The sequence below is a fragment of the Dendrobates tinctorius genome, unplaced genomic scaffold (assembly GCF_039654945.1).
Source record: "Dendrobates tinctorius isolate UK_male_01 unplaced genomic scaffold, ASM3965494v1 ptg000233l, whole genome shotgun sequence".
Classification (NCBI taxonomy): Eukaryota; Metazoa; Chordata; class Amphibia; order Anura; family Dendrobatidae; genus Dendrobates; species Dendrobates tinctorius.
The window spans coordinates 26,186-40,502 of NW_027361900.1; the positions used below are offsets into that span (position 1 = coordinate 26,186).

Sequence of the window (14,317 nt, forward strand, 5' to 3'; positions counted from 1 at the left end):
TTTATGTGCTGTTGTCCTCCTTGTCTGTGTGTCTATGTATGTCCAGTCCATTTGTGTCTTTGTCTCCCGGGAGCTGCGCGCACTTTCATACATCAATATGAGCTCACTACTGGTTGGCTTAGCGCATGCGCGATTCTAATGCGGCTCAGGCATCTAGGCCTGCGTTCCACTAGACGCAAGCGCTGTATGAATGTCAGCGTGAGCCTCCTATAGGCCGGCATGGCGCATGCACGGTTGTAATGCGGCCTAAATGTTTGGGCCCTGCGCTCATGACCGGGACGCCGGTTTTTTTCACTCCCGGTTCATTCTAATGAGAGGATGTCCCCAGCACACCGGAACATCTTTATGGACACCTGCAAGGTATTTAAGCCCTATGGATCATCATCTCCATACTTCCCCTGACGAAACCGTACAGGTTACGGCGATACGCGTGGGGTCATGGTCTAGGGCTTGGCATCCATGGATCTGCATTCTATTTGTGGCATATGATCTCTTCTGGTAATATTATTACTTTTTAGCTCCCCCTCCTTGGCTCTTTTACTGGGCTACTTGCATATTCAAGGTCGGACTCTTGCCTCTTGGTGACCTGGACTCATTGTAGTCCTGGCTAGATTGTATCAGGGGGCCCTATTGAGTTTAATGGTCTTTATGGCAGTTTTGGTCATGATTCTATATTGGTTGACCACACTATGCTTAGGGTCTTGTAAGTCCTCCTGAGCCATAGTAGCAGGGAGAGTGTATTATATCACCTTAAATTGGACCTATTTATATATTGTGTATGTCTTTATGCTAACATGTTTTCTGTATTGTAGACATCATGGAAGCCATAGTCTTGTGATTTTACTTATGTTTTAATTTTACATAATTCCGTGTATCAATATAGATTATTTCATTATATTATAATCTATCTCTGGGTCAGTGTGCGCTATCATGCAGTGGTGCTTCTCTCTCTCCCTCCTCTACTTGTTATTTCTACTGCTGCTGTACCTGGCCATATGAATGATTTTGTGATGGTATCAAATAGTTTACTGTGCCCAGAAATCTCCTTGTTTTCCATTTTCACTCTGTGAAATTTAAAAATTTGAGTCTAAAACATTACACCTCGTACACACAGGGCTCCGCTCCGTACACCTCGTACACACACGGCTCCGCTCCGTACACCTCGTACACACGCGGCTCGGCTCCGTACACCTCGTACACACGCGGCTCGGCTCCGTACACCTCGTACACGCGCGGCTCGGCTCCGTACACCTCGTACACGCGCGGCTCGGCTCCGTACACCTCGTACACGCGCGGCTCGGCTCCGTACACCTCGTACACGCGCGGCTCGGCTCCGTACACCTCGTACACGCGCGGCTCGGCTCCGTACACCTCGTACACGCGCGGCTCGGCTCCGTACACCTCGTACACGCGCGGCTCGGCTCCGTACACCTCGTACACGCGCGGCTCGGCTCCGTACACCTCGTACACGCGCGGCTCGGCTCCGTACACCTCGTACACGCGCGGCTCGGCTCCGTACACCTCGTACACGCGCGGCTCGGCTCCGTACACCTCGTACACGCGCGGCTCGGCTCCGTACACCTCGTACACGCGCGGCTCGGCTCCGTACACCTCGTACACGCGCGGCTCGGCTCCGTACACCTCGTACACGCGCGGCTCGGCTCCGTACACCTCGTACACGCGCGGCTCGGCTCCGTACACCTCGTACACGCGCGGCTCGGCTCCGTACACCTCGTACACGCGCGGCTCGGCTCCGTACACCTCGTACACGCGCGGCTCGGCTCCGTACACCTCGTACACGCGCGGCTCGGCTCCGTACACCTCGTACACGCGCGGCTCGGCTCCGTACACCTCGCACACGCGCGGCTCGGCTCCGTACACCTCGCACACGCGCGGCTCGGCTCCGTACACCTCGCACACGCGCGGCTCGGCTCCGTACACCTCGCACACGCGCGGCTCGGCTCCGTACACCTCGCACACGCGCGGCTCGGCTCCGTACACCTCGCACACGCGCGGCTCGGCTCCGTACACCTCGCACACGCGCGGCTCGGCTCCGTACACCTCGCACACGCGCGGCTCGGCTCCGTACACCTCGCACACGCGCGGCTCGGCTCCGTACACCTCGCACACGCGCGGCTCGGCTCCGTACACCTCGCACACGCGCGGCTCGGCTCCGTACACCTCGCACACGCGCGGCTCGGCTCCGTACACCTCGCACACGCGCGGCTCGGCTCCGTACACCTCGCACACGCGCGGCTCGGCTCCGTACACCTCGCACACGCGCGGCTCGGCTCCGCACACCTCGCACACGCGCGGCTCGGCTCCGCACACCTCGCACACGCGCGGCTCGGCTCCGCACACCTCGCACACGCGCGGCTCGGCTCCGCACACCTCGCACACGCGCGGCTCGGCTCCGCACACCTCGCACACGCGCGGCTCGGCTCCGCACACCTCGCACACGCGCGGCTCGGCTCCGCACACCTCGCACACGCGCGGCTCGGCTCCGCACACCTCGCACACGCGCGGCTCGGCTCCGCACACCTCGCACACGCGCGGCTCGGCTCCGCACACCTCGCACACGCGCGGCTCGGCTCCGCACACCTCGCACACGCGCGGCTCGGCTCCGCACACCTCGCACACGCGCGGCTCGGCTCCGCACACCTCGCACACGCGCGGCTCGGCTCCGCACACCTCGCACACGCGCGGCTCGGCTCCGCACACCTCGCACACGCGCGGCTCGGCTCCGCACACCTCGCACACGCGCGGCTCGGCTCCGCACACCTCGCACACGCGCGGCTCGGCTCCGCACACCTCGCACACGCGCGGCTCGGCTCCGCACACCTCGCACACGCGCGGCTCGGCTCCGCACACCTCGCACACGCGCGGCTCGGCTCCGCACACCTCGCACACGCGCGGCTCGGCTCCGCACACCTCGCACACGCGCGGCTCGGCTCCGCACACCTCGCACACGCGCGGCTCGGCTCCGCACACCTCGCACACGCGCGGCTCGGCTCCGTACACCTCGCACACGCTCGGCTCCGTACACCTCGCACACACGCGGCTCTGCTACATCCACCCTGTAAACCCCTCCTGACCCCACACATAAACTTCCCCTCATCCAGCACCATGACAACCAGCACAGCAGAGTCCTGCACACACTGAGGCCCCTGATCATGTGACCCCTGACTCCTCCCCTCCTGTGACCTCATCACAGGTCCTGTGCACAGAGCAGTCATATATGTGGCAGAGGCTCCTGGACCTTCTGCTTTCTGGGCCGGTTCCTCCTGTGAGTCCTATTAACCCTTTCGCTCCCTGTCTTCTCCTTTCTGACAGGACAATCTCTGAATTCGGACAGTGTGACAGGAATTTCAGCAATGTGGAAGGAAGAAATGACAATTTTCCTGTTTTCCTCACAGAAATGTGACTTTCCCCCCAATGTATCATTGTCCTAAAGGTGACAGGAGCGCTGAGGCCGCACAGTGCGCCGTGTCTCCTGAGTGCCGATACCCCACAGGTTCGGGAGGGAAGGGGCGCCATTGTGGCTGGGATAGACGGCGGACGCCGTGTGACGTGTGAAGAGCGCTGACACCAGAACAGCAGAGACCCCACAAGTGGCCCCATGTTACCCCCTCCACCTCTGGGGGCTCATCTAGGGGGCAGGGAGGATTATTAACCCTCAGGGGGCACAGAATTGTGTAACATTGAGCGGAGGAATGAAATGTTCCCACTAAAATGTCGCTCCGTCCCCAAGTCTGTAATTATCACATGGGAGAAGAGGAGAAAACAGAAACCACTTGTTCCACAATTTCCCCTGAGCGCCGATACCCCATAAGGGGCCGGACACTCCTCAGGAGGGAAGGAGCGCCGTCTGACAGGGCAGAGTCTGCTCTTATGGTGTTAGGGGCCATGTCACATTATCAGAGCCCCCAATAAGAGGCGCCATGTTACACCCGCCACCTCTCAATTACTCATCTGTGTCCCAGAATTTTATACCATTGGGCGATGAGGAAAAAATAATTACATTTTACCACAAAAAATAGTTTTCTCCCCAGAGCAGCCATAGAAGCTGTCAGTGCTGAGAGAGACTGGATTGTTGCAGCTGCCTGAAGAAGGAGCCGCTGTGCTCTGCAAGCTGCAAACATACTATTATCTGGTTATAAAGGTGTCACTCCGAGAATAGTTATATCATCATTGGGCAGAAAAGTCTTCACATCCATCTTGTAATATAGGAAAGCCTAAGGCCAGAAATAAACCCCATAAATCACTGTACATGGAGACTTTGGGATCAGATCATTTCTGTCCGTTGTGTTTGTGGAAACTAAAAATCTTTTCTAAAAGCCTCAAACTTCTGTGTGTGACTCAGAGCTGAGATCTAACGTGAGAGAAGATTCCAGTGCGGGGAAGACGGGAAACCTTCATATAGACGGCCGGTGGGGATGGAGTCAGTGACCGACTCTGGCCAAATCTGTCTCTAGAGCCGCAGTAGAAGATGAAGATGTCGTCCTCATCATGAAGGAGTTATTTCTCATGTCGTGTGTAATGAATCTCTCCTGCAGTATTACTAATGCCGATTCCAGTGTCGGTAATGAGACGAGAATTAGCGTTATGGAAGATGAGTCTATGAGGAACGTGTTCAGCTGCCGACTCCGAGGAGGAAACTGCTTGTTGTCTGTGGCCTAAATATATAGGTTTTATTAGTAGATGTCAGGGAAGAAAACTAAACCCTGTAAGATAATAAATCTCCTCATATGTTTCCCTTATTATCTCCAGTAATTGTATTATTACACAGGATTCTTATGATGTTACATCGGATCATCTTCTCATTCAGGTCTCTACAATATCGGATCCTCTCACTGAAGATCTTCTACAGAAGAGAATTTTCCTGATTTCCCCATCAAGGATGGATATGGACAGAGACAAGATGGCGGAGAGGATATTACACCTCACCCTAGAGATCCTCTTCCGTCTCACTGGAGAGGTGAGAGATTCTGATGACGTCACATTACATCATTCTTATCTGTGGGAATAACAGATGGACAGAACTGGAGAGGACTCTGGAAATGTCTGGAGTGAGATTTATTAATGTGTCTCTCCATAACCAGGATTACACAGTGGTGAAGAAGACCTCTAGTGATCGTTGTCAGGACCCTGTGTCTGAGGGATGGGTAAGACCCCTGAGCCCAATCACGGGGCCTCCACCTCACCCCCTGATCCATGAGGACATCAATGACCAGAAGATCCTAGACCTCATCTACAAGATGATTGAGCTGCTGACTGGAGAGGTGACACTGCTGGGACATTATACAGTAACATTATGAAGGGATCGGGGGATGACGGTATCATTGTATGTGTCAGGTTCCTATAAGGTGTCAGGATGTCGCTGTCTATTTCTCCATGGAGGAGTGGGAGTATTTAGAAGGACACAGAGATCTGTACAAGGACGTCATAATGGAGGTTCCCCAGCCCCTCACATCTCCAGGTAATAGACAGGACTAAATACACACGGCCTATAATTATCTGTATGTAGAGAATGAATTCAGTCCCTGTATGTGTTTCCTCCAGATCTATCCAGTAAGAGGACAACACCAGAGAGATGTCGCCGTCCTCTTCTTCCACAGGACTGTAACCAAGAAGATCCCAGTGTTCCTCAGGATCATCAGGTAGATGGAGAGAAGGTGTCAGGAGATCTCCCCTATGATGTGTAGAGTGCTGTGACGGTCTTGTGCTCAGTCTTGTTTTATGTCACCATCCTGTTAGCTCTTCTCTAATCTTGCTCTCGCTTGTCAATGTTTTTTTTTAAATGTTGTGCCCAGAACTGGACACAGTGTTCCAGAAGAGATCTGACCAAGAAGGAGTAGAGGAGAATAATTATTTGACGTGATGTAGACTCTATACTTCTCTTAATACATCACAGACCTTGTGTTGGCAGCGGATTACTCACAATTCTCCCCAAGCGTGTGACAACAGAACTTGTTTTTTTAGGAACAATATATGATAAGCTTAATAGATCAGGAATAAATCATTTGAGTGTCTCTCTCTGTGCAGCATCTACAGCAGGCTGCTTCTCTCTTACACAGACACAGCAGGAAAACAGGAAATACAGTCACATGCTCTCCCTGTGTGAGCCTCTGTGAGTTTTTTTTTTTAACTTTATAAACAGCATACAAATCTAGCAACTAAACACTCATTGACAGGAATGGAGTTGTTGCACTAAACCTATTCCAACAACTTGTATAATGAGAACGATGGATATGGCAGGATTAAAGCTGATCATTGATGGGACTTCTCCATCAGTCTGTGACTTTTACAATATTTGTTTCAGGGTGAAGATCTGACCCATATTATTACTACAGAGACATATGTGAGAGATGATGAGTCGTGTAAAGAGGAGATTCCCACATATGACTACCCAGGTGAGTAGTAACCACTGAATGCAGAGAAGTCACAGATTCCTCTCAGTCACCGGCTGTGGCTGCTTTATCGGTGGTGTAGTCCGGCCGTATTACCATGATCACCATTTTGCCTCCAGACCACAACATTCTCCTCCACCCAAAACTGTTCAAATGACTTTGGGCATTGAAAGCCCTTTTCTATAGAACTTACGACCTGGAGGATCCACCTACCCCCCTGGGATTAGAAGATGTTGACGGTTCCCTGCCCAGATCTGTAAACTATAAAGCCAAATGACAGCGTACGTAGAATGTGCTGACAAGTTATAAAATCACTTGAAGAAAAATATTATGCTGGGCCTGTAAGAGAAAGTGGAGGGTAATGATGCTGTTGGCTTCCTAGATCCCTGAGATCTAATTTCAGGGCTGAAATATCATCTCCCGATATCTTGATACCGAGATCTCCATCTGCGCTTGTGCCGCCCCCCCAGCAGCCATGTTCACAGAGTCCACCACACAGGAGGAAACCATGGACATGCGGGGGGTTCTGGCCTTTCACGAAATGTCGGCAGAGTCCCCCCGCAGCAGCGGACTCCCCGGGCAGCAGCACCAGGCACCCCAGCAGCACCAAACAATCGCAGCGGTGCACTGCACATCGGACCCCCCCTCATCCCACCCTGCCGCTTGCAGCATCACCCCACCTTTGCCTCCTCCAGCAGCGACTCTGGGACCCCGCTTCACCACAGCAATAAGACGCATGGATTATAAGAAACACCACCATTTTATTAAAAAAAAAAAATTCCTATTTTTCTCCTCAAAATTTGGGGAGCGTCTTATAATCCCAAAAATACGGTAACATGTTTTTTTATTCTAGTTCTTTTTGTACAGGTTCATTTTGTATGGTAGTCTGATGATGGTGGGATCGGCCTGCCTCACTTATGTGAGCCTGCAACTACCTGGTAGCCTTTAAAATAAGGTCTCCATTACCTCTGCCAAATGCCTGAGATCTAAATATAAGACACATCAGCTCTGCACTATTATAAAAAGTTCTCTATGAATATTTAATATTTCTTCTTGAAACTCATCTGACAGAAAATATTGGCCCTTACGATAGTTTAGATTGCCAAGAGCCACCGTGCCCCAAACTCTAATTACCCAGAGAGTTTTCACCAGGATAATAGGAAACAAATGGACCTTACAAATTATTCTCCAATGTCTCCTGAATCCAATAATCCCCTATATATGGTTGTACACTACTCTCTGGGCACATGGTAGGGTAAGAAAGGAAGGAGCGCCATTTAGCTTTTCGCACACAGATCTTGATGGAATAGTTTACACACACAATGTATTGGGAGCACTGTTAGTGATCACCTGTCATATGAAAAGATGGCCACCATGAGAAGGCTTGGCTCTATCTACTCTATTTTCCAGATCCCAGTGATTGCCTTGCTCATCATCCCTTAACCCCTCTTCATGGATCTGGAATTACACAGAGACCCCTAGGCTTGGGCCATGGTGTTACCTGCTATTCTGTGGAGTGAGATGGCAAGAAGAATAGTCAGGTAGTTGGTCATAACCAGGATGGCAGAGAAAGTACAAAATCAGAAGACACAAGTGTAGTCAGTAAGCGGGCTGGGATTACACCAGGAAACAAATACACCAGCTGAGCACAGAGGACTGAAGCAGAGGAGAACAAGGCTGTATCTGGCAGATTCCGGGAATATGCTTCAAGCTTTAGTAGGGTTTGGTGCTTTCTAATTGGCTTAAGCAGGTAGCAGATTGCTACCAGATTGCTGGACAGCACACAAACCCATACTGCCAGGCTGGATGAAACTACTGGTCTCAGGCACCCTAATCTTAGTGGCTGGACAGAGCCAGCGCCACCCAGAGCTTCTGGTTTCGACGTCTCTTCTATTACCAGCAACGCCTGCACAATAAATAAGGCGCTGCTTGGTGATAGAATCAAACATCGCAGGAGCAGATTCCAGTGGAGAGGGGACACACCATCTGCAGATGCCCTAATATAACACAATTACAGGAAACTAAAGCAGTAGAAATCCCCATAAAGTGACTCCATTATGGAAATTATAACCCTCAGTGAATTATTCTATGGGAGTAGTGACACTTTACGGAAATTAGCTCGCACTGGATGTTGCAACATGAAAATTGCACATTTGCCATTTTATTATCCAACACATAATGCCCAGATTGTGCTCCAGGAAACACACACCGTAAATTAAGTGGGTTCTTCTCACTATAGTAATGCCAAATACATGGATGCTAAATATGGTTTGGGCGCACTACAAGGCTCAGAAGAGAGTGGATATTTGACTTTGGGAGAGCGGATATTGCTGGATTGGTTTATGGAAGCCATGTTGCTTTTCAAGAGCTTTTGAGCCACAAATATTGTGGAAACCTTTTGGTTTTCCTCTGACAGATGATGGACCTTAGTGGTGTCTTGTGTTTCCGTGAGATGAGTAGAAGTTTTATTGGTATAATTTTGACCTATATAACATTGTTGGCTTTTTATTCCATGTTTGGGAAGCAGAATGAACAAACCATTGAACACCATGATGCACTGGTTCATGCTATGAGGTTTTCGATTAGACTGTGAACTGTCGTTGTCTTGGAGAATAATTCAATATTTTTAAAAAGCTTGTATTTTTTTATGGACAGCTTAAGTAGAAATGTCCAAAAGTATAAAATTTGAAGATATTTTATTCAAAATTATTAATTGGTTTTATTTTTAGCAGATGACTGCACCAGGAGATCAGAGGGAACGCTGACATCTTCAATTTTTAAATATAATGATCTTGAGATCTCACAGAATCCAATTGAAGTGAATGACATTACTCCAGATATACCATCATCCCTTCACAGCAAAGATCTGTCATCTGATCCTATGAAACAGGTCCCATCTTTTGGCTCATTACCAACTACTAAGGAAAATCAAAGTCACAATATAAGCAGTAAAAAATTAATTGATTCTAAAGGAAAGGAGCCATTTTCATATTCAGAACATGGAAATAGTTTTCTTGAAAAGACTTTTCTTAAACATGAAAAAATTCACATAACAGAGAATAGATTTTCCTGTTCAGATTGTGGGAAATGTTTTACTCAGAATTCAGATCTTGTTACACATGGGAGAATTCACACAGGGGAGAAGCCATATTCATGTTCAGAATGTGGGAAATGTTTTAGCCAGAAATCAGATTTGGTTAGGCACCACAGAACTCACACAGGGGAGAAGCCTTTTTCCTGTTCAAAATGTGGGAAATGTTTTACGCAGAATTCAGATCTTGTTACACATGAGAGAATTCATACAGGAATGAAGCCATATTCATGTTCAGAATGTGGGAAATGTTTTAGGCAGAAATCAGATTTGGTTAGGCACCACAGAACTCACACAGGGGAGAAGCCTTTTTCCTGTTCAGAATGTGGGAAATGTTTTAGCAATAAATCAGATTGTGTTAATCACCAGAGAACTCACACAGGGGAGAAGCCATTTTCCTGTTCAGAATGTGGGAAATGTTTTAGCAATAAATCAGATTGTGTTAATCACCAGAGAACTCACACGGGGGAGAAGCCTTTCTCCTGTTCAGAATGTGGGAAATGTTTTCGCAATAAATCAGATTGTGTTAAGCACCAAAGAACTCACACAGGGGAGAAACGTTTTTCATGTTCAGAATGTGGGAAATGTTTTAACCAGAATTGTCATCTTGTTAATCACAAGAGAACTCACACAGGGGAGAAGCCTTTTCCCTGTTCAGAATGTGGGAAATGTTTTAACCAGAAATCAGATTTGGTTAATCACCATAGAACTCATACAGAGGAGAAGCCTTTTTGCTGTTCAGAATGTGGGAAATGTTTTAACTGGAAATCAGGTTTGGTTTATCACCATAGAACTCACACAGGGGAGAAGCCTTTTTCCTGCTCAGAATGTGGGAAATGTTTTAACTGTAAATCATATTTGTTTAAGCACCAAAGAACTCACACAGGGGAGAAGCCTTTTTCCTGTTCAGAATGTGGGAAATGTTTTGTGAAGAAATCATCTCTTCTTAGTCACCAAAAAACTCACACAGGGGAGAATCCTGTATCATATTCTTAATGTGGGAAATGTTTTCTACCGAAATCAACTCTTAATAAATATCAGGGAAGTCATATGGGGAGAAGCTTTTTTCATGTTCAAAATGTTGGAAATATTTTAACTCAAAATTGTATCTTCTTAAAGGTGTTGACCACTACTAGGACAACCCCTTGTCATTCCTCATGTTTGGCCATGTTACAATAAAAACACTCATTGTACGAGAATGATCAGTACTAAATATATTGGACAGCCATGTCAGACTGAGCTGCCATCTTGGAAAAACTTTCGCTAACTAACTTTGCAGCTAATGAGATGACCTTGTGGGAGCTCTAGCCAGAATGGAGACATAAAATGACATCAGAGCCATTAGCAGGTATGGTTGGCATACACAAGGGTTAATAGGGGTAGCTGCAGGGCATTGTGAGAGTAAATAATGGTGTCATATGGTAGTAAGTAGTGTCTGTGATGAGGACAATACAGTAGTCAATATGTGAAGAGTTATGTGAGTAATGACATTAGATAAAAGGGACATGGGGATTTATGGACTGTAATGGAGTTTGGTGAAATACTCCTAAATATTGTCATTTTGTATTATCACTTTCTTTAGTATTCTAGAATATGTCTTCCCTGCATTATGAGGTTATCATGTATACACCTTTTACCACTATATGTAGCTCGTTTGTCTAACTATATATATATATATATATATATAAAAAGCCCAAACGAGGTCCGCCATATATTCAGAAGTAGAAATCAACAACATGGCCTACAAACGTTACTCCCATAAACAACATTTCAGTATGAAATATATCTGTATTACAGCAAAACACATAAAAAAATGTAAAAAGAAGAGATTATGCATAGAAAAATCATCAGGTATGTATATAAAACGTATCTAAATCTGTCCCAAAATATAGTTTAGAAAAATCCTTTACATATATATAATTGTAAATGGAAAGCCCATATGGAAGAAGTATAACAATTAGGCCGGTTTCACACTAGCGCATTTTCAACGCGCGCACGGCCGGGGGTAGCTCCGCCCCCGAGCCGGCTCTCTGCCCGGCGTGCCCGCCCCTTCCTTGTAGCGCCGCCTCCTAGCGGACAGCGGCGCCTGCGATCGGCGCACCCTATCTTTAGCATAGGGTGCGCCGATCGTGCGCAGGCCGTGCGCTAGTTGCGCTTTGACCTGCGCTGCGCACTTTTGACGGTGCACCGTGCGCGCCAAAATCGAACTTTTCGGATTTTGGCGCGCACGGCGCACCGTCATAAGTGCGCAGCGCAGGTCAAAGCGCAACTAGCGCACGGCCTGCGCACGATCGGCGCACCCTATGCTAAAGATAGGGTGCGCCGATCGCAGGCGCCGCTGTCCGCTAGGAGGCGGCGCTACAAGGAAGGGGCGGGCACGCCGGGCAGAGAGCCGGATCGGGGGCGGAGCTACCCCCGGCCGTGCGCGCGTTGAAAATGCGCTAGTGTGAAACCGGCCTCACAGTGCCTCGCGAAAGTATTCGGCCCCCTGGAACTTTTCAACCTTTTCCCACATATCATGCATCAAACATAAAGATACCAAATGTAAATTTTTGGTGAAGAATCAACAAGTGGGACATAGTTGTGAAGTCGACCGAAATTTATTTGGCCCATTTACTTTCAGTGCAGCAAACTCACTTCAGAAGTTCATTGTGCATCTCAGAATGATCCAAAATTGTCCTAAATGACTAATGATGATAAATATAATCCACCTGTGTGTAATCAATTCTCTGCATAAATGCACCAGCTCTGTGATAGTCTCAGGGTTCTGTTTGAAGCACAGAGAGCATCATGAAGACCATGGAACACAACAGGCAGGTCCGTGATACAGTTGTGGAGAAGATTAAAGCTGGATTTGGATACAAAATGATTTCCAAAACTGTAAACATCCCAAGGAGCACTGTGTAAGCGATCATATTGAAATGGAAGGTGTATCATACCACTGCAAATCTACCAAGACCCGGCTGTCCCTCTAAACTTTCATCTCAAACAAAGAGAAGACTGATCTCAGATGCAGCCAAGAGGCCCTTGATCACTCTGGATGAACTGCAGAGATCTACAGCTGAGGTGGGACAGTCTGTTCATAGGACAACAATCAGTCGTACACTGCACAAATCTGGCCTTTATGGAAGAGTGGCAAGAAGAAATCCATTTCTCAAAGATATCCATAAAAAGTGTCATTTAAAGTTTGCAACAAGCCACCTGGGAGACACACCAAACATGTGGAAGAAGGTGCTCTGGTCAGATGAAACCAAAATCGAACTTTTTGGCAACAATGCCAAATGATATGTTTGGCATAAAGGCAACACAGCTCATCACCCTGAACACACCATCCCCACTGTCAAACATGGTGGTGGCAGCATCATGGTTTTGGCCTGCTTTTCTTCAGCAGGGACAGGGAAGCTGGTTAAAATTGATGGGAACATGGATGGAGCCAAATGCAGGACCATTCTTGAAGAAAACCTGTTGGAGTCTCCAAAAGATCTGAGGCTGGGATGGAGATTTGTCTTCCAACAAGACAATGATCCCAAACATAAAGCAAAATCTACAATGGAATGGTTCACAAATAAACATATCCAGGTGTTAGAATGGCCAAGTCACAGTCCAGACCTGAATCTAACCGAAAATCTGTGGAAAAAGGTGAAAACTGCTGTTCACAAACGATCTCTGTTGTGAGTTCATTTTTCCCTTCACCATTGAGGTCTGATGAACTCCCTCCTCTGGTGAAGGAAGGTAGTGAGGCTGATTATCAAACACCTGGGCAGCTAGATTATGACTGGGTGGCTGGAATTGAGGACTGGATATAAGGCTGCCGATGCCCTTCTTCCTGGCTGGTGATTTTCCTGCTGGATTCTTGGAGACCAGTCTGATTCCTGCTTCTCAAAGCTAAGTTTTTCTGCTCTGCTTTGTACTCTTCAGTTTTGTTTTTGTTTTGCCTTGTTTTTTGGGAGTTCTGCCATCCCCGGCTGGGGGTGATCTGAATTCCATTTTTGTCTCTGATCTGTTGATCTTTTGCTCTGTCTTCAGAATATACCTGAGTGCTGATATAGTCTTTTGAAGCCTAGCGACTTCAGGGCCTGTTTTTCCTACGGTTGGCTCATTTTGATAGGGTTTTTGCGGATGTTAGACAGCAGCTTTCCTATCCTGTCCTATGTAGTTAGCTTGGGCCCCATCATTTGCTCAATCTATCTTTCTATCTGTGTTAGTGTTTTCATCTTGCTTCACCGTCATATGTTGGGGGCTGCCTATTGCTTTGGGGTCTGCTCTGGGGCAGTTTAGTTTTTCCCCTTTCTGTCTTTAGGCTATCTAGTTCTCCGGCTGTGATCGAGGGGTCTAGGGCACCGTAGGAACCCCCCACGGCTACTGCTAGTTGTTGTGAATAGGTCCAGGGGTCTGCAATCCGATAGCTGCCAACCTCTCTGGTTTTTCTGGACTTAGCTGGTATTTTGTTTTTTCCTCCTTCGGTGACTCATCATAACAGATCTCCATCCAACCTCACTGAGCTTGAGCTGTTTGCCAAGGAAGAATGGACAAGAATTTCAGTCTCTCAATGTACAAAACTGATAGAGACATACCGTATATACTCGAGTATAAGCCCCATAGATTGTTCCCCCATATACTGCCACCATAAGAAGCTCCATAGATTATTCCCCGATATACTGCCCCCATAAGAAAATCCTTAGATTATTCCCCCATATGCTGACCCCATAAGAAGATCCTTAGATTATTCCCCCATATGCTAACCCCATAAGAAGCTCCTTAGATTATTCCCCCATAGCAGCTATGGACGCAGGACAGGTGAGTATCGCTATACTTA

At 47.9% G+C, this 14,317-nt stretch overlaps 1 protein-coding gene across 1 annotated transcript; it reads left to right on the forward strand.

Moving 5' to 3' along the window:
- Positions 1 to 4,625: 4,625 nt before the first annotated feature.
- LOC141060188 (uncharacterized) lies at positions 4,626 to 10,700 on the forward strand. The gene is made up of 7 exons (XM_073556437.1): positions 4,626 to 4,726; positions 4,829 to 4,978; positions 5,103 to 5,282; positions 5,356 to 5,479; positions 5,563 to 5,660; positions 6,323 to 6,413; positions 9,140 to 10,700. Exons 2-7 carry the CDS (start codon positions 4,901 to 4,903, stop codon positions 10,495 to 10,497), a joined length of 1,929 nt encoding a protein of 642 aa, XP_073412538.1. The 5' UTR covers positions 4,626 to 4,726; positions 4,829 to 4,900; the 3' UTR covers positions 10,498 to 10,700.
- Positions 10,701 to 14,317: the final 3,617 nt, after the last annotated feature.